Source organism: Mustela putorius, unplaced genomic scaffold (genome assembly GCF_011764305.1).
Source record: "Mustela putorius furo isolate JIRA1106 unplaced genomic scaffold, ASM1176430v1.1 tig00003901_pilon_pilon_pilon, whole genome shotgun sequence".
Classification (NCBI taxonomy): Eukaryota; Metazoa; Chordata; class Mammalia; order Carnivora; family Mustelidae; genus Mustela; species Mustela putorius.
The window spans coordinates 9,153,167-9,176,591 of record NW_025422049.1 but is presented as its reverse complement, the minus strand read 5'-3'; the positions used below and the strand labels follow the sequence as shown (position 1 = coordinate 9,176,591).

The window sequence follows — 23,425 nt, the reverse complement described above, 5'->3', positions numbered from 1 at the left end:
AAGATCTCACTTTGGTAAAAGTGATAGCATAGTTTGAGTAAGCTTTAGCAAATCCTAAAATACAAAGTCCGTCCAAGGAAGGGAAATGTGGTGGGGGAATGTCTTGTGTTTGTTAAGTTCAGTGCACATCGGTTTATGTGTGTCATGGTTAAGACTGGTTCTGGGGGCGCCTGGGTGGCTCAGTTGGTTAAGTGTCTGCCTCTGACTCATGGGTTGTGATTCCAGGGTTCTGGGGTGGAGCCCAACATGGGCTCCCTGCTGAGCAGGGAACCTGCTTCTCCCTCTTCCTCTCCCTCTCCCCCTGTGTGTGCTCTCTCTCTCTCTCTGTCAAATAGGTAAATAAATAAAATAAAATTAAAAAAAGACTGGTTTTGGGCTCCATTGGATAATAGGTTTGAATCCTATTTCACTACTGTGTGACATGGGACCTACCTGAGCCCCAATTCCCTTATCTGTAAAATGGGCATCATAAAAGACCCTCCCCTTGGCAGGGTTTTGGAAAGAATCCAGTGAGATAACAAGATATAAAAGGTTGAACTTGGTATATGGTCGTGCTCAGTGTAAGTGGTAGAGGAATTATAAGGCACAGTTCCCCCTTCTAGGAGTTTATGATCTCGCTGAGGAGAAACCTATGCAAAGCACCCACAAAGCAGTTCCGTGGTATCTGTGAGTAAATGCCACCAGTGGTAGGTAAAGACCATCAGCGCTGTAGGCAAGAGAGGTTGGAGGTTGGAATCCCATGAGCCAAGGTGTGGATTAGGAATAAGCGTGATACGATGGGCTCATGAAAAGTAACATTTTCCCCTGAGTTGTTGGCTTTAAGAAAGGTTGGTGTCTTGAAGGCAATTTGTATGTGGGTTTTTTGCGCCAAGATTGGCCCTGAGAAACAATCTTTATGAAAATATGTTCGTGTCTGTTTTGCCAAGTTGGGTTGTGCTAACTGGAAAGATGGCCATCCCTCCCCCAGCATAGTTGTCAGATTCTATTAATTCAAAGCTTCTTTGGTACTTGGGAGTTCCTTTGGGGAACGAGGGGAAGAAAAGAACTGGTGAAAGGTAATCAAGGGATTTAGAGAAGACAAGGTCATAAAAAAGTCAAATACTCTTTATTCGAGCCTTATGAACATGTTTCTTACAGATAGGGTTCCTTTGTTCTGTGCCTTGGGGCCCTCTCGAAATCCCTAGTCTGCCGTGCTGGCTCACCTGTCACTTCTCTTCATCCTCGTACGGCCACTGTTGACAGTCACCTACTCTCTGCTGTTCCAGAGTTTTATCAACAAAAGCAGAAGACAAGATGAAACGGTCAGAGACCGCATGTACCCACCTAGGGAGATTTTTCTGATTGACACGAATGTGAATGTACAGGCTTATGCCCGAGAGTGTGCAAAAACACTTGCGCGGTCCCTTTGTTGGAAGATGTGGCTGTCAGAGGGTGTGAGGGGGGCACAGAAGCCAGGGTGGGGTTGAAGTTACAATAGCGTCTGGGATCAGCTTGAATGTTTTGAGTTTTTACCTCCCTCCCCCATTAAACCGTGAACTTGTCAAAGGCAGGGGCTGGTTCTCTTTCATTTCTGCATCACCAGGTGCTGGCACGGGGCCTGGACCTCAGCAGGGACTCGAGAAGTGTGCCACAGAGCACACACTCACTCAGTTTCCTGTGTTGCCGGAAGTGGCTCGCCCCCGGTGGCCATTTTGAGTGTCAAGTGGGATTGTAAGATAACTGTGGAGCAAGCCCTCTGCCCTCGGCTCCACGTGTCTGTAACCAAAGTGGAGCTGGCGGTCTGGGAGAGGGGTTCTGGAGCTGGGAGGAACGCTGGGAAGGAGAGATTCATTGAGTAGCCCCCCTCTCTTTGAGGACGTTACTTCTTTCCGAAGATTGTTATTTTCAAAAAGAAAATGGTCCAGTGCCATTGCAGCAGTAGTCCGAACACAATGCTGTGGAAATGGGCTTCTGAATTTTGGGCTGTCATTCTGTTTCCTAAGCCACTTGTTGCCATGCTCTCTCTTGCACTGAAACTTACCTCGGAGAGGGGGGCGGACCTGGTGGTAGAGGTTTTTGAAAGAGCGCTGGGCTCCACAGTGAAGCTTGGCCCCGGCTTTCTGGTCTCCCTCCCAGTGTGCTATAGGAGGGATTCTGTGAAGCCAGTGTTCACTTTTAGACTTGCAGAAGAGACATTCTTAGAATTCTTCAGGAGAACTAGTTTCTAAAGTAAAAGATTTACCAGTAAACTAATGACCTTTGATGTCATATCTAAGCAGAAAGCACCCAGGCTGATTCCTGATCATTGCAGAGAAATATGGGATCATTATTGCTTTTTAAATACAGTTGAAATTATGTGGTTAGGTTTCTAATGATAATATAAATAGGCTTGCTAGTAATGTGAGCTTTTGAATACACGAGTGGTTGTATTTACAGAGGACAGACTCGTGGTTGCCAGAGGGGAGGTAGGGAGAGGTGGGTGAAATAGTAAAGGGAATTAAGAGTACATACTCCCAGTTATGGAATAAATAAGTCTTGGCGATCAAAGGTACAGAATAGGGAATATCATCCATAATATTGTAGTAACATTATGTGGTGACAGATGGTGACTACTCTGTGTCAGGTATAGCATTGTTGAATCACTATGTTGTACACCTGAAACTAATAGAACATTGTATGTTAATTACACTTCAATTACAAAAAAAAAATACACCAGTGGTTGGGTGGTTGAATATATACATGTGCATACATATTTACATATTTTAGAATTACAAGCGTGGTTTTATAAAAATATATATACAGCTAAGATGATGAAAGATCAGTCCTCTTGGATAGCAGATGTGGAGAAAACACCACAAAATCATAAAATCTAAATATTCAATGCTGTCAGTGATTCCCAGTTAGGATCTGTTGTTTCTTCTCTTTGGACCAAGAGGTAGACCATAACTGGATCTGTACTGATGAATTTCCTTTTTCAGTCTGTCCTTTCTCTCTCTGTTAGAAATCAAAACGTCATCTCTTTTTCCCCTTCATTACTTCACTCTTCATTTCTTTACAGTTTTAGGGTTTACAAGTCTATTTAGATTTGGTCCTAAGTAAGCCTGGAAGAGTGTCCTGTGTCCCACACCATAGTACAAAGATTGATATTTTAAATTTTATTTTCTTGGTGGGGCACCAATAAATGGTGGCTCAGTTGGTAGAAAATGTGACTCGATCTCGGGGTCGTGAGTTTGAGCCCCACTTTGGGGGTAGAGTTTCCTTTAAAAAGAAACAAAAAACATTTTATTAGAGATTGGAAAATTACTGATTAGGGCATCTGGGTGGCTCAGTCGGTTAAGCATCCCAGAGTCCCAGAGTCCTGGAATCGAGCCCCGCATTGGGCTCCCTGCTCAGCAGGGAGTCTGCTTCTCCCTCTGCCCCTCGCCCTGCTCCTGTTCTCTCTCTCTCTCTCAAGTAAATAAATAAAATCTTTTAAAAAAATGTTTAGAAAAATACTGATTTATTTTCCTTTATGGGGAAGTGATATATAGCTTACTGTTTCAATAAATACATTTCAATGAAGAAGAGATTTAATTGGAAGAAAAATACGAAGCATATGAGTGCAGAAGGTATGGCAAAATCTTCAGGATTGTATGTGAATAAGCTGAGTCTGGAAAACACTGCTAAAAAGAGAATTAGGAGTTGGATTACCTGGATTCGAATCCCGGTTCTCTTACTAGATGACGGACAGCTGAACTTCATCAGGCCTCTGAGCCTGTTTCTTCATTAGAAAGTTGAAATGATGGCATTTTCCTTGTCTACTTGGCAGGCTATAGTAAGACACAAGGTAGCATGTGTATTGAAAGTGTTTCCTGGGGCACCTGGGTGGCTCAGTGGGTTAAAGCCTCTGCCTTCGGCTCAGGTCATGATCTCAGGGTCCTGGGATCAAGCTCCGGATCGGGCTCTCTGCTCAGTGGGGAGCCTGCTTCTTCCTCTCTCTCTCTCTCTCTCTCTCTCTGCCTTTCTGCCTACTTGTGATCTCTCTCTGTCAAATAAATAAATAAAATCTTAAAAAAAAAAAGGAAGTGTTTCCTGAAGGCCGCAAAGTGATCTTCAAGTGAAATGATAAGATAAAAAAATTAATAATAAATCACTAGCAAGTTACTTCAAGAGAGCTTCCGAATCCATGAGCAAGAACGTTCAAAGACCGTTTGGGGACTTTCTTTTTTCTTTATGGTAAAAACCGAGTAGGTTCCAAATTTAGGTTGACGGTTTTCCTGTCACTACTTATGAGGAGAAGGCAGAAACATATGTTTGCTTTTCTCCAGATTGTAGAAAAGCTTTTGCCTTTTACTGAACGCTGCTATGGAGCCACACAGAGGTAACCCAGTGGGACCTTCCTATATTACTTGAATGTTTATGAAGTACCGTTTGTTATCACAGAGGTTTTTTTTTTTTTTTAAGATTTCATTTATTTATTTGACAGGCAGAGATCACAAGTAGGCAGAGAGGCAGGCAGAAAGAGAGGAGGAAGCAGGCTCCCTGCCGAGCAGAGAGCCCAAAGCGGGGCTCGATCCCAGGACCACAGGATCATGACCTGAGCCGAAGGCAGAGGCTTTAACCCACCGAGCCACCCAGGTGCCCCATCACAGAGTTCTTTACTGAGGAAAAAGCACCTTCTTTGGCCAGTCAGGGCACAAAGTGGCAGGAGGGAAAAATTACAAACTTGGGAGAGAGACCCTTTTTGTGTGTGAGGGAAGCTTTATTAAGGGAAACCCTGTGAGTCTCGTAGTCCAGTGGTAAAGTTGAATAGCAAAGTTAGACAAGAGACATGTTCTGGACCACAGGGCAGAGCCACCGTGAAATCGTGATGATTCTAAGTGTCAAAGGTTTTCCTTGTCTCTGATGCCAAGAGAGTTAGCAGTGAATTCCACTGGAAGAGAAACTTAGGGTGTGGTTGTTGGGGTACTGACTCCTAATATAGCCTTTTTCCTCTACTTCAGTTTGAATTGTGCTTTTAAGGCCTGTGAGGACTGGGATTGGAGGCGACTGGGTTGGGGGAGGGTTAGTCCTTCCTCTTTTTCTTCTGAAGCAGATGAAGCCTGACTTAACAGGCCTAGATCTGCCATTAGGGTAAGTTTTGTGGGACTTAGAACAGCCACCCCAACTTTTTCTATAAGCGAGCTACCTCTGACAAAGGAAGTAAGAGTGAAGACCCAGAACGCTTAGTTTATTAACTTTTTTCAAGATTTTTATTTTATTTATGTATTTGAGAGAGAGAGCGCGCACACAAGCAGGGGGAGCGGCAGGCAGAGGGAGAGGGGGAAGCAGACTCAGAGCTCATTGTGGGGCTCAGTCCTAGGACTCTGGGATCATGACCTGAGCCAAAGGCAGATGCTTAACGGACTGAGCCACCCAGGTGCCCTCAGAATGCTTAGTTTAGTCAGTCTTTTTTTTTTTTTTTTTTTTTTTTTAGATTTTATTTATTTATTTGATACACACACAGGGAGAGAGAGAGAGATCACACGTAGGCAAAGAGGCAGGCAGAGAGAGAGGGGGAAGCAGGCTCCCTGCTGAGCAGAGAGCTCGCTGCAGGACTTGACCCCAGGACCCTGGGATCGTGACCTGAGTCGAAGGCAGAGGCTTAACCCACTGAGCCACCCAGGCACCATTAGTTCAGTCAGTTATAAATGAAAAGTGAAACCTTGTTTTCTAGAACATGAATACGAAGCTTTCAAAACACAGGGAGAGCTGAGGGTTTGTTTTTTGGAAGACTTATATTCTGCTATATGTTTAAACAAGTGATTCATTTGAACATAGAATTTTTCCAGCTTAATTTGACAACCACATTAGGAAGCTGAAGGCAGATGTTTTTTTCTTTTTCAAAGTTACTTGGAGCAGGTTTTTGTGAAATTATTGTAGAGAGAGATTAACAGATGCTAACTCAACAGGTTAAACATTGAAATTTGAGGGTTGTTTTTGAGATCTGCATTGAGAGGATAGTTGTCACCAAAAGCAAGACTTGGAAATTGTTTTCAGTGCCTAAGGCTTGCCTTCTTAGATGGGCTTTACTCATTTCTCTGAGCAATTGATCAGAGACTCAGAATGTTAGATAGGAAGAGGCAGCCAGTTTCCTTGCACTTGGGTCCATGAATACATGGTAGTTGTAGGACAAGGGGCTCAAATTTTACTATCAGGAAACCTCTGAGTTCCCCGAATAGGAATTGTTTCTTCTGTTTCAACTCATTTTGTATTCACAGACATGATAGGGGATGATCAGCTGGATTTGATCTCGTGGGTCTACAAATTCAAATTTAAGACTTGAAGTATATCTTCTTTAGAATCTTCCCCCTCTCTCCCAGGTTTATTGAGGTATAGTTGAAAAAGAAAGTTGTACATATTTAAAGTGTACACTGTGATAACCTAATATATGTATATACCATGAAATGACTACCATGGTCAAGTTAATGAACACATTTATCACCGTGCATACTTTATTTTTTTGATGAGGATGCTTAAGCGCTATTGTCTTAGTAAATTTCAAGTACACAATACCGAATTAGTAACTGTAGTCAGCATGTTCTGCATTAGGTCTCCGGAACTTACTCATCTGGTAACTGAAGTTCGTACCTTTTGACCAATTGCTCCCCATTTCCCTCATCTCCCAGTCCCAGCAAGCGCCGCTCTACTTTTTTAGATTTCACGTATAAATGATACCATACAGTGTGTGTGTGTGTGTGTGTGTGTGTGTGTGAAGAGTACATGAAAGCCCAGGTACTCATCACCTATCTTCAGCTTCAACGATTATCAAGTCCTTGCCCTCCTTTCTGGCTCTAGCCCAATGGGAGGTTTTTAAAAAAATGTTTAAATTTTTAAATTTTTAAAAAAGATTTTATTTATTTATTTGACAGACAGATCACAAATAGGCAGAGAGGCAGGCAGAGGGAGAGGAGGAAGCAGGCTCCCTGTTGAGCAGAGAGCTGGATGTGGGGCCTGAGCCGAAGGCAGAGGCTTAACCCACTGAGTCACCCAAACGCCCCTTAAATTTTTAAATTATTTTAAATTGAAGTACAGTTGACACACAACATATTAGTTTGAGATGCACAACATAGTGTTTTGACATTTATACACATTATGAAGTGCTCGCCGTGGTAAGTGTAGTTACCATCTGTTATAAACAAATTTATTATAGTAGCATTGACTCTATTGCCTGTGGTGTAATTGACTTATTTTATAACTGGAAGTTGGTACCTCTTAATCCCCTTCATCTGCTTTTACCCATCCCCCTCCCTTCCTCCCCTCTGGCCACCACCAGTTTGTTCTCCGTATTTAGGAATTTATTTTTATTTTGTTTTTTAGATTGCACGTAGAAGTGAAATCATATGGTATTTGTCTTTCTCTGACTTATTTCACTCAGCATCATACACTCTAGACGCATACGTGTTGTGGCAAGTGGCAAGATTTCTTTCTTTAATGGCTGAGTAATATTCCTCTGGGTGTGTGTGTGTTTACATGTGTGAGACAACGAGAGAGAGAAAGATCTTTACCCATGATACCCTGAGGTTTTTGTCTTTCTCTGTCTGTCTTATTTGACTTATAATGCCCTTCGGGTCCATCCATGTTGGTGCAATTGTCAGGATGTTCTTTCTAATGGCGGAATAATATTTCTTTTTTTTTTAAAAAGATTTTATTTATTTGACAGAAATCACAAGTAGGCAGAGAGGCAAACAGAGAGAGAGGAAGGGAAGCAGGCTCCCCGCTGAGCAGAGAGCCCAACGTGGGGCTCGAACCTAGAACCCTGGGACCATGACTTGAGTCGAAGGCAGAGGCTTTAACCCACTGAGCCACCCAGGTCCCCTAGTATTTCAATATATGTATATACCACATTTTCTTTATCCATTCATCTGTTGAGAGACCCTTAAGTTTTTTCTCTATTTTGGCTCTTGAGAATAATATTGCTAGAAACATGGGAATGCAGATACCTCTTTGAGATACTGCTTTTGTTTTCTTCGGCTATATACCCAGTAGTGGGATTGCTAGATCATACAGCAGTTCCATTTTTAATTTCATGAGGAACTTCCTTTCTTTTTTTTTAGGGTCTTTTATATTTGTTGAATACTGATGTTTATTGATCAGAGTGGTTTAATCTAAGTAATCTTAGAGAGGAAACTCTGAAATGCTCTTTGGATATGGCATTGGGATATAGCAGTGACTTAATTGTGAACCATGTATAAAAACTTCTCATTTATGGCAGAATTATCTCCAATAGCTGAAGTATGGAAGCAGTCCAAGGTCCATCGACAGATGAATGGATAAAGCAGATGGGGATGAATGTACACAATGGAATATTACTCGGCCATCAAAAAGAATGAAATCTTGCCATTTGCAACGATACGGATGGACCTAGAGTGTATTATGCTAAGTGAAATAAGTCAGTCAGAGAAAGAAAAATGCCATATGATTTCACTCACATGCGGAATTTAAGAAACAAAACAATCGAGCCAAGGGGGAAAAATAGACACACAAGCCAAGACTCAGACCCTTAACTCTAGGAAACACAAGGAGGGTAGGGGGTGGGGGTATGGGGGAAATAGGGAACGGGGACAAGGGGGGGCATCACTTCTGTTGAGTACCAGGTGTTGTATGGGTGTTGAACCACTATATTGTATACCTGAAACTAACATTACGCTGTATGTTGCCTAACTGGAATTTAAATAAAAACTTTTATTTTTTATTTTTTATTTTTTTAAAGATTTTATTTATTTATTTGACAGAGAGAGATTACAAGTAGGCAGAGAGGCAGGCAGAGGGAGAGAGGAGGAAGCGGGCTCCCTGCTGAGCAGAGAGCCCGATGTGGGACTCGATCCCAGGACCCTGAGATCATGACCTGAGCCGAAGGCAGCGGCTTAACCCACTGAGCCACCCAGGCGCCCTAAATAAAAACTTTTAAAAAGCCCTGTTTTCAAAGGATTGTGGGATATGCCATACTGGAGACTTCCTCAAATACTGTGTACACAAATACAATTCCGATTCCATTATGATACTAAGTTTCAGTGTATGCTGTATTCAGGTTTACTTTCTGTTGTTTTTTAATAAAAATTTTAAGTAATTTTAGCTTGATTTAGTAAAACACTGTTATCAGGAAGCATTAATATACACCCACCTTGGTTTGGAATAGTATATTGAGATGTAGCTTCGATGAATCTAAATATCTTAGTATTTATCCAACAATTAACAGTGGCATGCCCGCCGTGTGCCAAGTGCCATTGCCGGGGCTGGAGTTAGAACAGCGACCAAATAAAGGGAAATCTCCGCCGTCAGATAAGCAGAGCGGTAAAGTAGGTGTTATATCACATGGTGCTAAGTTCAGTGAAAGAAAAAAATGATAGGAAGGTAGGTGGTGGGATCCTCTTCCAAGTTCAATGTCTTGCATATTCCTATCTTTGTGTATCTCTGAGGGGGAGGAGAGGCTGCGTGAGGTAGAAAGAACAGAGCCTTTGTAGTCACAGACCTTGGTTTGAATTGTAGCTCGGAAGGCAGACAAGTTACGTAGTGTTGAGTGCAGAGTTTCCTCATCTGTCCAATGGTGACAAAGATTAAGCCTGTTTCTATTTTTTTATTCATTCTTTCACTCATGCTCGCTCTATGGACTGAGCCAGCCAGGCACCCCAGATCAAGCCTATTTCCTAGGGTGGTTATGAGGTTTACATGAGAAAATACAGAGAAAGCGCTTGGCACAGTGTCTGGCACACTTGTAGAATGGGCTTGGTAAAGGCTCACTCTTGTTACTCTTATTAATAAGTCATAGCCTGGATTTCTCCCGACACCGACCCTGCCCCTTGTAACCTTAGCCTCAGGCTGGGGCCCTCCTCTCAGTGGCCACGTCCCCCGGAAGTCTGGCAGGGATCCTCTGACTTTGTCACCTAGGACCCCACCCTTTCACGCCTGCCTAGAGGCTCGAGCATCTCCAATAGCCACACTTGGCCAGGCCCGGCCTGCACCAGGTACACAAATGTCCATACCTTGTCCTCTTCGGTTACCCAGTGAACAGAGCCAGTTCCCTAAAAATCAACCGGCAGGCTTCCAGACAGATCACTCTTTGTTTTACCTTACATTTTTGCAGGGCACATGGCAAAGCAGGGTACAGGGCTAGCTCTCCAGACCCCCGGGGCTTTAGCGGAGAGATCTGCGTGTGTGTCCATATGTGTTTGGCATCTGCGCTTTTTGTTTATGAAGGATGTTTCTTGTGAAAGCATCCGAAGTGCTCACTGCCGTCAGTAGTCCCTTCTGTCTTTCACACATGGACAGGAATTTATGCCTCATGAGTCTGACCATATTAACTTTGTTTTTGTCTCTCATTAAGGAAAAGACCAAAATTGTTGAGCCCTTGGACTACGAGAATGTTATCACCCAAAGGAAAACCCAGATTTACAGTGACCCCCTCAGAGACCTGCTTATGTTTCCAATGGAGGATATCTCTGTGAGTTCACAAACACTACTTTCAAGGAACATGCTTGTGCTCTCCAGGCTGGTTCTTAACGGCAAGAATGTTCCTTGTCTTCTAGATCTCGGTGATAAGTCGTCAGCGCAGAACAGTGCAGTCCACTGTACCAGAAGATGCTGAGAAAAGGGCCCAAAGTTTGTTTGTCAAAGAGGTAAGACCCTCAGAGGCCGCAGAGGGACATTATTAAAGTAAAAAAAAAATGTTCTTATTTTAGCATTAATGGGAAATAAAATGACTAACTTAGTGGACCTCCGTGAGAAGTCTAGATGATGGGGTAGAGAGGAGAGAGCTTAATCACTGTGACAAACAGCATGGGTTCTTAGTTTCTCTCTCTTTTGGATTTGAATCTTCTCTGAATTTGGAGTCAGAGTGTTCCAGAGTATGTATGCATTGGGATTTTTTGCTCCCAGTTGGTTTAGGGAGACCATGTTAATCCCCAAAGGATGATCCCAGTACAAGTGTTTTCCAAATGATTTTTACAAAGTCTGGCACCTTCCTTTACCAGACTTTTGCAAACTGGATAGATGTATGCTTGCTTGATGTTTCAAATTAAAAATTCCTATTTTCTTTCAGTGTATTAAAACCTATAGCACAGATTGGCACGTGGTAAACTACAAGTATGAAGACTTCTCTGGAGACTTTCGAATGTTGCCCTGGTAAGTGTAGAATTCAGGGGAAGCCTTTGAGAGGAGAGTTACTCAACATTTTACCTTTTTCTAACCACTTATGAAGCTTCTCAGAGATAATTTATAATAAAGCAAGGCCTTAAAGTGACCGGCTTGTTTGGTAAATGTATTTTGGCCAATTGAATATGTTTTCACTTTACACATTGAAATTCTTCCCAAAATGTATGTGTTCGCTTTTTGGCTTTGATGCAGCTGTATTGACCATAAAATCTTTTAATTCTGGATAATGTAGTGAGCACTTTCCAGTGGTGTCCAGGAAAATGCTAGAAGTGGGGCACCTGGGTGGCTCAGGCGATTAGGCATCTGACTTCAGCTCAGGTCATGACCTCGGGGTCCTGGGATTGAGCCCTGTGTCGGGCTCCCTGCACAATGGGGAGTCTGCTTGTCCCTTTGCCCCACCCCCTGCTCATGCTCTCTCTTTCTCTCCCAAATAAATAAATAAAATCTTAAAAAACAAAGAAAATACTAGAAGGTACTTGGTTCAGTTTGACAACCCCAGACATCCCTTGACAAAAGCACATTTCTTTCCGTTGAGTTGACCGACTGCTAAGAGCACACTGGCCCAGGAGCCAATTCCAGTCTTACTTATTGAGGTTCAACAACCACTTACTATCACTTACTACAACCACATCCAGCTGCCTACTTACTTGCGGGATGTCCTTGGGCCAATCACTCAATCTCTTTGAGCCTCCCTGTTCTCTGTTTCCTCATCTGTAGTACTCCTAACCTCATAGGCCATCTATCATCTGGGAAATGTTTTCGAGAAATAAGACATTGTGTAGCCTCTTGTAGTTTTCAAAAACAATTCCCTAAAAAAGAAAACAGGCCTAAAGACGTCCTTTAAAATTGAATCCCAAGATGGATGACCAGACCAAGTTCATACAGCAAATGGATGGAAGAGCCAGAATTACACTGTGTTGCTTTTTTTTTTTTTTTTTCTGGAGAAAGATAAGCTTCTGCCACCACTAACAACTCCGGCCCACATTCTCTGGCAGTTCTGGGCTGACTTAGTATTTGGCTTAGCTGTAGCTTCGCCACAGGCCGCATACGTAGGAGTCCTCACGTAAAAGGTAATGTAAGTTTACTCAGAGAGGAAACTCTTGAGTTTGGAAAGGTGAAAAGAATTTATCCTCCTCACTTCTTGGCGTTTCCTTGGTTGTAAAAGAGAGAAGTCTGTCTATTCATCTTGCTTTTATTTTACTTTATTTTTTTGTCTGTTCTCTTCAGTATCTGAGGTAATTCTCTTGCATTTTCAGCAAATCTCTGCGACCAGAAAAGATTCCCAGTCATGTATTTGAGATTGACGAGGACTGTGAGAAAGATGAGGTAAAAGTGGGGGCCACCGTGGTGGTGTCCTCAAGGTCGCTTCTGACGACACAGAACTCCTTGAGAAAAGCTGAGGGACAGTATTGTTCTTAAGTGATTGGTGGCCGGCTTTCAAGCTAATGAGCGTTTTTAAAAATTTAAAAAAAAAATTGTTGCATTTCCAAGTGGAGTTTAGGGAAAATCAAGTGAAGTGGGCTGTGCTTTGTACACGAACATGTTTTCCCACCTGTGGGAGATGCTCGTGGGGCTTGTTTTCTCTGCACTGGGCATGCGGCAGGGTGATTAATCTAGAACCCCCTGCGTAATAGATCCCTCTTGGGACAGATGGCCTGGATGTCTGTGCCATTTTGAGGAGCAGTTTGACTGTTTACTTCATGCAGAAGACTCCCAGAAGACAGCCCCTGAGATTCAGTGAATATTGAGCACCTGCTGTGTGCGTGGCACAGAGCCTTTTCTCTAGTTAATGATTTTAAGTTTCATCAGGCATCTTTGTGGGGTGGGGAGGTTGTGCTTTAATTAGAAAGCGGGGAAGTGCCTCGTTCGTGTCCCCACAAAAGTTTGATTAGACGGACGGCTGTTTCACTGACAGTTTTTGCCCTATTTCAGGATTCCTCTTCGCTCTGTTCTCAGAAGGGTGGCGTCATAAAACAAGGCTGGTTGCATAAAGCCAATGTAAATAGCACCATCACGGTTACCATGAAGGTAAGAAGTAGTCTTTGTATTATTTCATCATTTTAAGGACATTGTCATGAGTAACCTGTGTGGAAAACATGTTTCTTTAAAAAAATGTTTACAGGGACATGTGGGTGGCTCAGTCGGTTGGGTGCCTGCCTTCAGCTCAGGTCATAATCCCGGGCTCCTGGGATCGAGTCCCGTGTCCGGCTCCCTGCTCAGCGGGAAGTCTGCTTCTCCCTCTCCCGCTGCCCCCGCCTCCTGCTCACTCTCTCTCTCTCTTCCCTCAAATAAATTTTAAAAATATTGAAAAAAAATGTTTATAGTGAGCCCTAGCCAAAAAAAAAAAAAAAATTTCTCTATTGAGATGATTTTCTCACAGATGTATAGAATTTAAAAACTCTGCAACCTCAGGATAAATTTAGAAGTGCAACTTTTTAAAGAAATGTAATTATTCAGAATCAGGAAGTTTACAAAGGAGGCTGTCATTCAACGACGCTTCCATTAAAAATAAAAAAAAATTCAGGAAGGAGGCTGTCAGCTGAATGAAGGTAATGACATTGAAACAAAAGGGCATCATAGGTTCCTATGTGGAGACGGATATACTGAATAGAAGGATCGGGTAGCCCATTCATTTGGCAAATATTGATTAGGCGCGTATTCTGTGCTGGTCACGAGGGGAAAGCTATGGATGTCTAAGATGAGGGTCCCTGAATGCCAGTGGTCTCCAGATGAGATAAGGAACATACCAAATTTCCCACTAGACAAAGTGGTACCTTGGTGTTGTCCGAGAATTACAGAGTTGTGTAGTTTGGCCAAAATATCTGCATATGGGGTTTGTAGGAGATAAAGGTAGAACTGGGGGCAGGGGAGTTGGGGAGATCTCGAATGCCTCGGGTATGAAGCTGACTTTTGTTCCAGAGGCTTTGAAGAACCATTAAAATCCGAAGGTGAAACTAACGAGCTACTTGGAAGGTTCTGAGCAGAAAGCCAAAGTATTGTCTTGTACCAAATATAACTGTTCTTGCAAATACTCAGTACAAGGTCATGTGGTTTGCCAAGGGTGATTCACACTGCCATTAAGTACGGAAGGCCATTCTGTTTCTCACATGTGAGCAGAAACCGTGGGTGTCTACCAAGAGAAGACTCCAATTTTATCTTAATTTAATATTTGGCCTGCTGCTTTCCATTGAGTGGCTATGTCCAGTTCTCACTTTCATTTCCAAGTCCTAGGAATAATGAATCCAAGTTGTAGGATGCTTTCTGCGTGTCTCCTGCACTTAATGTTAACATGGGCTTTAGCTGATGGTGATGAATCCATTCATCGAGGACCTCATGTGTATGTGCCAGGCACCGTACTGGGTGTTTTGTAGTTTGTATCTCATTTAGTCCTTGTGGCAGTCCTAGGATAGAGGGGTCCTATTTGTATTTTTGGTTTAAGACGTGGGAAGTGAGGCACAAAGAAATGAATGGTTCACTCAAGTTCACAGCCCCAGATTCAGACATGGGATCTGAACCTAACCAGGCTGATGCCCGAGCCTGTGCTCTTCCAGGCACACAGTCAAGGCCAACTAGCTGAGTGAGTGAGACTCAAGGCTTTATTATAATATACGTCCAATCAGAATTACCAGGTTCAGCAGGGTGCCTGGGTGGCTTAGTCGGTTAAATGTCTGCCTTTGGCTCCGGTCAAGATCCCACGGTCTGGAGATTGAGTCCCCTGTAGGGCTCCCTGCTAAGTGGAGAGTCTGCGTCTCCCTTTGTCCTTCCCCCTCCCCCTGCTTGTGTTCATTCTCTCTCTCAGATAAATAAATACATAAAATATTTAGGGAAAAATTCTCAGGTTCAGAAATGCTTGTGTGAAAGAGTATAATTCAGTGCAGATTGCCAGAAAATGGTTCTGTGGGGTTTTTTTTTTTTTAAAGATTTTATTTGTTTGACACAGAGAGAGACAGCAAGAGAGGGAAGACAAGCAGGGGGAGTGGGAGAGGGAGAAGCAGGCTTCCTGCTGGGCAGGAGCCTGATGTGGGGCTCGATCCCAGGACTCTGGGATCACAACCTGAGCTGAAGGCAGGTGCTTAACGACTGAGCCACCCAGGCACCCCGGCTCTATGGGTTTTGATTCCACTCTCAGCATACTCAAAATATTAAAATGTTTTCTCCATACTTACTGTAGCCCGACATGAATATAATGTATGGAAATCTGGATTCATAGAACAAGACATTGGGGAATTAATACCTTCAGAAAACAATTCACCATGGGATTCTTTTCAATAGTGAATTCCTCTAATGCCTTTAAAATAGAATTTGCTTTGCATACAACTTTTTAGGAGCCCGTTTATTATAAGTCAAAACACAGTTGCCTGTAAAAAGTACATGCTTCCCATTTTCCTCCGTAGTTTGTGAAGCACAGATTGGTTGATGCAGTGGGCAGACTGATTGTCCCCCCAAAGATGGCCATGTCCTAATGCCCAACATCTGTAAATGTTCCCTTACATGGCCAAGGGGACATTTGTATTTTTGGTTTAAGACGTGGGAAGTGAGGCACAAAGAAATGAATGGTTCACCCAAGGTCACACAGCCCCAGATTCAGACATGGGATCTGATTAGATGGCTAATCAGCACACTGGGAGAGGAGCCTGGGTTTTCCAGGTAGGCTCAGTGTAATCACAAGGGCCCCTGTCACTGGAAGGAGGAGGCAGAAGAGGAGGGTCAGGGAAGGAGGTGAGAGGGCAGAAGTGGGGTCAGAGAAAGATGCTTTGTTGCTGGCTTTGAAGATGGCGGAAGGAGCCACTGGCCAGGAAATACTGGCAGCCTCTGGAAGCTGGAAAAGGCAAGGAAATGGCTTCTCCCCTAGAGATTCTAGAAAGGGACACAGCTCTGCCACAACCTGGATTTTCACCCAGAGAGACCCACCTCAGACTTCTGCTCTGTAGAACCGGCAGAGAATACATTTTTGTTTTAAGCCACTGAGTTTGTGGCAGTTTGTTCCAATGACGATAGAAAAACGAATTCAGTCAAGTAGCGAAAGATTGATTGTTTAGCTGATGTGTTGTCTATCCCGGAGGTTGCAAACAGCACCACTCACGGGGGCCAGGCAGGAGCCATAAATTCATGAAGCGTGTGGTGGGGTCTGAGGCAACTTGGTGACCACATGGCCCAGCTGAAGGGGACAGCTGCCGCCTGCCTCCAGCTTATTGTCGCTCTTCCGCTCTGAGCTAGGCTCTTTGCGTTGTTGCCTCCTTTCGTCCCCAGCTGTTCACGTTTTGGCCACTTCTTCTTCCCTTTTTTTTTTTTTTTTTTAAAGTGAGATACAGTTCAAATAGCATAAAACCACTTACTTTCTTTTCTTTTTAAAACTTCTACCAAACATTAGGCAAAGAAAGGAAAAGAAGGATAAATCAAAGTGATCCTGTGTGCCACACAGCTCTTAAAAAAATAAAACGAGGAGGAATAATGTGAAAAAGGCCATAACGAGATTTGGGAATTGTGCCTGGTCATGGATTTCATTTATCCCAGATCTTCTCCATTTTGGATTTCTGGGAGCCGGATATACGTCCCCTATTCTTCCTGTTTCACATCCTAAGCCAGAGCAGTAGTATTCTGCTTCGGGGTTAATCACAGCTGGGATGGACATGAGAAGAAGAAGGTCTGGCCAGACTCAGTGAAAGGTGTTTGAGGGGTTTTGCCAAGAGGTTTTTGTTTTCCTCTAAGAATTGTGTTTTTTAATTTTTTATTTTTTATTAACATATAATGTATGATTAGCCCCAGGGGTACAGGTCTGTGAATCGCCAGGTTTATACACTTCACAGCACTCACCATAGCACACACCCTCCCCAATGTCCATAACCCAACCACCCTCTCCCTACCCACCTCCCCCTGGCAGCCCTCAGGTTGTTTTGTGAGATTAAGAGTCTCTGATGGTTTATCTCCCTAAGAATTTGTGTTTTAACTATTATTGACTTCAGCCTCGTGGAAGTTGGTCGAAACTCGCTGAGTTTACGGTGCCATCTCTATGTAAAGAGAAGGCCTGTGACTGTAGGGAGAAGGGCCATGGTGGGTTGGGGGTGGGGTGGGGGTGGGTGTTGGATGTGCTTTTTGTTTGGCCAGCCTCGAGAACTTGGAGTGAGGGCCAAGGTGGAAGTCCAGGCCTCTGAACTGGGGCGCCCTGGGGGCCTTGAGCTTGCCCCCTCAGGTTGGGGAATCAGACATGTTCTTCCTGCAGCAGGCCTAGACTGGCCCGGACACAGGAAAGAGTCTAAATCTAATGGTGGGGGGAGCAGCTGACCCTGCCCTTGGAGAGTCGGCAAGGGCAGAGACAGATGAACTGAAGCAGAGGGCTGACGGTTCATGAGATGTTCTGAGAGGAAAATCCCTTCTAGATTTGTTTCTGTGATGGTAGCCTTTGATGTGAAGAATATTAATGAGTCTTGTAAATGAACGGGAAGGTGAGTCGGGCACGCTATCGTTATCTTAGTCATTTTCCTGATACCAGGGGCAATTATCCCCTTGGTATGTCTAGGGTCCCCTGCCTGCTAGGATGTCCAGCCCATGCTGGTGAGAAGCGTAGGTAGCTTGAGCAGTGAGCACCACAGGTTTAGAGCTGGCCAAGTGGAGAGCCAAGAATCTTTGCTGTCAGAAAAATTCAAGCTTTGATAGGCCCTCAGGCTCGCAGTAGACTAACCAGGAAGCTACAACAGAAGGATCTCGGTATTTCTCATGACTCAGTAGCACATAACAGCCTGCGGGAGACATGTGCCTTCCCTTCTGTCTCATCTGTGTCTCTTCAGTGTGCTGTGGCTTGACATGGGCCTGTGGATCCCCTTGGGGTTGACAGGGATTAAGGTAGGGTAGCTGGAACCTTCTTAGAGTGAGGTGTCACTTTCAGGGTCTTTATTCATTTGAAAAAACTTCTGGATTTAGAGGAAAAAAATGTAGAATCAGTCCTTTGGAAAATTTGAAATGATGGACAGCAACTCAACTCTCTCTTTTTTTTCAAGATTTTATTTATTTATTGGAGAGAGAATGAGAGAGCACTACAGAGAAGGAGTAGGGAGAGGGGACAACGGAAGAGGGTGAAGCAGACTCCCCACTGAGCAGGGAGCCCAGTGACAGTGTGGGGCTCGATCCCAGGACTCCAGCATGACCTGAGCTGAAGGCAGACACTTACTTATCTGAGCCACCCAGGCGCCCCTTAACTGTCTTTGTAAACAAGGCCAAGTCCCTTTCCTGGATTCTTTGACTGTCAGAAATAAGGGAGTCTAAATGTCATGGAAAGGAGAAATGGAGTTGTCAGAGAAGGTGGAAAGAAAAAAACAAGCGAAGGAAAGAGGGTTAGAAAACACTGAGCCAAGGCCAATAGCTAAAAGGGAATCAGAAGACTCTTACTTTATCAAGTCTTTGGAGAAAGCAAGCACGTGATCTGTAAGGTGACATAAATAATGTAGCCACAGTAATTCATGTATAGGCTGCTTTAGAAAGCGAATCCTCCCTCGCTAGCTGCCAGACAGTTTTGCAGGAACATTCAAGTTGATAGTGATGGGCTCTAGGGCGAAGGGGCTCAGTTGATTTCTTCATATGGGAAGATGACAAGAGCCCATGTTTGTGGAATAAAAAATTTGCACTTTTGCTCATACGCGCCTTTCCACCAACGCCTGTCAGTGTTTAAGAGAAAAGCCTGCATCATTTTCTGCCATCGTCACGATTTCCCCAGAGGTGTTGGCCGAGCCTCTCCGTGGTTGGCTAGGAAATTGGTCGTGAGGAACCCAGGCTCCAGGAGAGCTGGCGATGATGTGCATTAATGCCCAAGGCACGCTTTCAGTGGCTGGACACTTCCTCTTGCCGAGGAGATGCTGGCGTCGTGCAGCTCTTGTCCTATCGTCTGTCTGCAGTGACTGTCGTACCCCGAGCTTATGATTTGCTTTGTTCTCGGTGTTCGGGTTAGAACAGGGCAAGCCTTGTCATAGGTGATTAATTTCCCCCACTTGTACTTTTCTAGTTAATCAGAACCCATCCCTTTGCCGGTCTGTAATTCCTGGGAAAGTTTTAGAGAGCAAGTTTAAGATCTCCTAGAGAATAAATGATTCCTTAGACCGAAACGCCAATCTTGACAGAAACCTGTCCATTTACATTATCTCTCAAGTAGCTGCTGGGAAGCTCTGCTTTTTTCTTTGACTCTTTTTCACCTTGGTGAAGAAATTGAATGCAAATGACATAGCTAAGATACTGGATTTGACCTTCCCCTGGCGCTTAGAGCTAGTTTTCCTAAGGGATATAATGATCTATGGAATAAGGAAGAGTCTGATATTGAGGGAGGTTTTTCATTTAAAAAAAAAAAAAAGTCTGTTGCAGATTCTTGGCCAACCCCTGGGACACCCACCTTGATGCCTCTTCTTGGCTCCATTGGGGCACATTCCTCTAGCTTCCTCCTCCCCATTCCCAGCAATTAAATGTTGAAGTGTCTTGCTATGTTATCGGGGTTGTAAGTTCAACTGCTTGATGTATGACTCGCTTCGCCTGCCCCCTCCCACTTGTTATATATATCCAGAGTCAAACAGTCCTCACTTATTCTTTTGACTGTTACAGGAGAGTTTTTTCCCTTCTGTGTTGGGGAACAACAAATCAAGGAATTTTACCTAGGAAAGCGCATGTGATATTAAAATAATTGCTGGGGAGGCCAAGGTCATTATGTTTATTGGAACAAAAGGAAGAGAAATTTTTTAAATGTTGTTTTTAGGTTAGTGCATTGAGTTCTCAAGTCTAGCAGACTGTCTCTCCCAGCTAAAAAACAGATTATAGTCATTTTATGGGTAAGGGATTTCTCATGAATTTGTTTTTATTTTTTATCTGTTTTTTTTTAAGTGGACCCCATGCCCAGCGTGTAGCCCAACATAGGGCTTGAACTCATGACCCTGAGATTAAGACCTGAGCTGAGATCAAGAGTTGGGTGCTTTACCAACTGAGCCAGCCAGACCCCCCGACTTGTTTTTCATGTTTAGTTTTTCCTCATTTATTGGTGACTGTTGAAAACCATTTATTAGAGGATGCCCATGTGCCAGACACTATGAGGAATCAATGAATTCATCACCAAATATGTACTGAATATCTTATTAACTCAAGGTGTTAGTGTTGCAAAGGGTAGGGAGAAGTTTCCCATGCAGAACTTAAAACCTCTTTAGGGAGATGGGACACAAAATGAAAATGGTTTAAGAGCACCTGGCTGGCTGAGTCGGTAGAGCATATGACTCTTGATTGTGTGGCTGTGAGTTCGAACCCTACATTGGGTGTACAGTTTACTTAAAAAACTAGTATACTGTTGAAAGGTGTTTTGGAGACCAAGTGCTATAATGAGTCCAGGTCACTGTGATCTGAGGTCAGAGAAGGCTTCTTGAAGGAGGTAGGGCCTCCACGGGAGAAAATCAGGAGGTGAGAGTTGGAAGCAGGTGTGTACGGGGCGGGAAGTGTGTTAGGTGAAGTTGGGTAGTCATGGGAGAATAAATTTTGTTTGGTCCATCCTTATCTCCCTGCACCTCAGTTTCTCCTCTATAACACGGAGATAATAATAGTAATCACCATACATGGTCATTATGAGGATTAAATGGTATGGTGTGAGGAAAGCCAGAGACTGGACGGTATTAGTAACCACTCCACGGATGTCAGCCATTTGTATTATCTTATATTATTTGTAGGATTGTGGGAGCGCCTCGAAGGTGGGATTGGTCATGTGAGCCCTGCCATGTGGGTGAGGGAGGGTCACTGAAAATTTGAGCAGAGCCATGATGTGCTGAGATAAAGCTAGCTGATAAGATCATTTGTCATAATGAGAAAGGCGGATTGTAGACCTTTCCTTCTAGAATTTGCTCCAAACTAAATAATTAAAAAATCTCCAGTGCCCACATATGGTGGAGTTATTTAAGAAGAGCTCTTTGAGGGACAGCCAAGTGGCTCAGTCGGTGAAGTATCCCACTCTGGATTTCGGCTCAGGTCATGATCTCATGGTCATGAGGTTGAACCCTGCATTGGGCTCCCCACATTGAGCTCCATGCTGGGCATGGAGCCTGCGTAGGGTTCTGTCCCTGTCCCCTGTCCCCCCTGCCATGCTCTCTCTCTCAAAAAAAAAGAAAAAAGAAAAGATAAAAAAAGCTATTTGCTTTTTAACCAGTTTCCCAGAAAGTAAACCTGTGTGATTTATTAAAACTTGGTGAGACTGTAAAATGATACGGTGAAGAGAGATGAGTGATAGATTAGGTTGCCAACGCACTGGTAGGGGTTCTTCAGTGGGATGAGGTTCTTGACATTCTGGTATAATTAACTGCAAACTTGCTTTTTGGATAAGTCCCGGGATTTTCTTCTCTATTATTTCTTTCATCTTTGCTTGGAACAGCTCTGAGACCCAGAACTTCTCTTGCTCTCCTGCTTTCTCCTTTTCCTTGCCTCTTATTTTCTGCTCTGAGACGTGAGTCAAGTAAGTTTCTCCTGCCCGATCCTTCCTTGCCCCCAGCCCACCTACTTTGCCTGCCTACTTCTGTTAAATCCCGAAAAGCGTTCTTTCCCAGGGCCCCCGGTTCGTGTAACTTAGCAGTGAATACTTACCCTCTCGGTAATACACATAAGTGAACCCTCTTGAGATTTGTACTATCAGATGATAAAAGGCTCTCCTAATTTGCAGCTACTTGGTGCTCAAACTTGCCCGCCTTCCAACTTTGATTCAGCTGAGTGACAGAAAGCCTTTGTTCTTGCTCCAGAAGGGGTCATGTGGTCAATATTTAAAAGGTTGTCATCCAGGCAGCTCAGGGTTTTAAGGAGACTTGGCAGGACCTGATCCCTGAGAATGACCTCCTTTGGCTCCCTCTCAGTTTTATTCTTCTGGGTGGTCTGAGGAGGCCACTCATCAGGGTCCATGCTTCTCATCGAGTCAGGTGGGGGAATTTTCAGCTGTGTCCACCATCTAGGAAAAATAATAAAGGAGAGGAGGAGGAGGAATATGGACATTACAGAGAAATCCCATTCTATTGGTTGGAACCACTGGGGAATTTGAACTGGAGAATGAATTATTCATCCAGGCATCATTTATCTTGCCAAATTTTCCCGAGTCCAGGCGCTGTAGTAGGGACTGGGGATATGGTAGTGGGTGAGACAAGGACTTTGACAGTCTTAAAAGAGACAGACAGCAAATAAACAGATGACTGAGTTATATTTGGATAGTGAGCGCCATATGAAAAAGATAGGATAGTGAGCCGTGATGGAGGGCAGTGTGGTCACAGAAGCCCTCTCAGAAGAGATGAGATTTCCGCAAAGATCTGAGAGCACTAAGAGAGTGAACCATCGTCCACACGTGGAGAAAGAGGACTCCAGGCCAAGGAAACAAAGTTTCCCGTAGCCGCTTTCTTGAGGGTGTTTGCAGAGCAACTAGTAAGCCAGGGTAACTGGACTAGGATGATAAGAAATCAAGTCCAAGAGAGGCACCTGGGTGGCTCAGTTGGTTAAGCATCAGCCTTTGGCTCAGGTCATGATCCCAAGGTCCTGGGCTCGAGCCCCATATTGGGCTCCCTGCTCAGCAGGGAGCTTCTCCCATTCCTTCTGCTTGCTGCTCCCCCTGCTTGTGCTCTCTCTCACTTAGAAATAAATTAATAAAATCTTAAAAGAAGAAAGAAAGTCCAAGAGGTAAACTGAGGCCACACGGGTACACTGTCTTAGGCTATGGTGAGGCTTTGTGGTTTTAGGTGGGAAGACATTGGAACGTTTGGGCAAGATTCACTTTTTCTTCCTCATCGGATTTTGATTCTAGTTCTGTCCTTGACTTTCCTGTGTGAACTTGAATGAGCTCTTGGTCTCTCGGTTTGCTGTTAAGTAAAATGATACTTAATGATACCTATCTCCGGTGACATTAAAAGAATAAGCTGTTGATTACGAAGGACTCGAGGCCTTCGAGATGAGAGGTATTATACGGAGTAATCACCACAGTTCTATGTATTCATTATTTGCAGCTTCCCAGAAGATGGAACCCAATGAATATCCTAGACCATTAGACTGAGAAGCAAACTTAGAGTTCTTTCGTGGGGGCTGAGTCTGATTTCTGTGGAAATGATTTAAAAGTCTTTCCCTGAACAAATGGTGTTTCAAGCCTGTAAGAAGTTGTTTGGGGAGGGTGCCCCTTAGCCTGGGAAGGCTGTACTGTTATCTGTTCAATTTCAGTACAATTCTTTGTAGATCATGAAAAAAATGATCTCACAGATAGTCTGGCCCAATCCCATTTTACTAGTGAGGGAATGGAGAAGCAGGG

The 23,425-nt window shown here is 43.8% G+C and overlaps 1 protein-coding gene across 4 annotated transcripts in view; it reads left to right on the top strand.

Annotated features, from left to right (window-relative positions):
* DOCK11 (dedicator of cytokinesis 11) overlaps nucleotides 1-23,425 on the top strand; it is a 191,553-nt gene that overhangs the window by 38,180 nt on the left and 129,948 nt on the right. For all 4 annotated transcript variants that reach the window (XM_045068324.1, XM_045068323.1, XM_045068322.1 and 1 more), the window contains exons 2-6: nucleotides 10,322-10,438; nucleotides 10,524-10,613; nucleotides 11,036-11,118; nucleotides 12,405-12,474; nucleotides 13,081-13,176. In XM_045068324.1, the coding sequence (XP_044924259.1) occupies nucleotides 10,322-10,438; nucleotides 10,524-10,613; nucleotides 11,036-11,118; nucleotides 12,405-12,474; nucleotides 13,081-13,176 (456 nt within the window). The remainder of the gene's footprint in view (nucleotides 1-10,321; nucleotides 10,439-10,523; nucleotides 10,614-11,035; nucleotides 11,119-12,404; nucleotides 12,475-13,080; nucleotides 13,177-23,425) is intronic.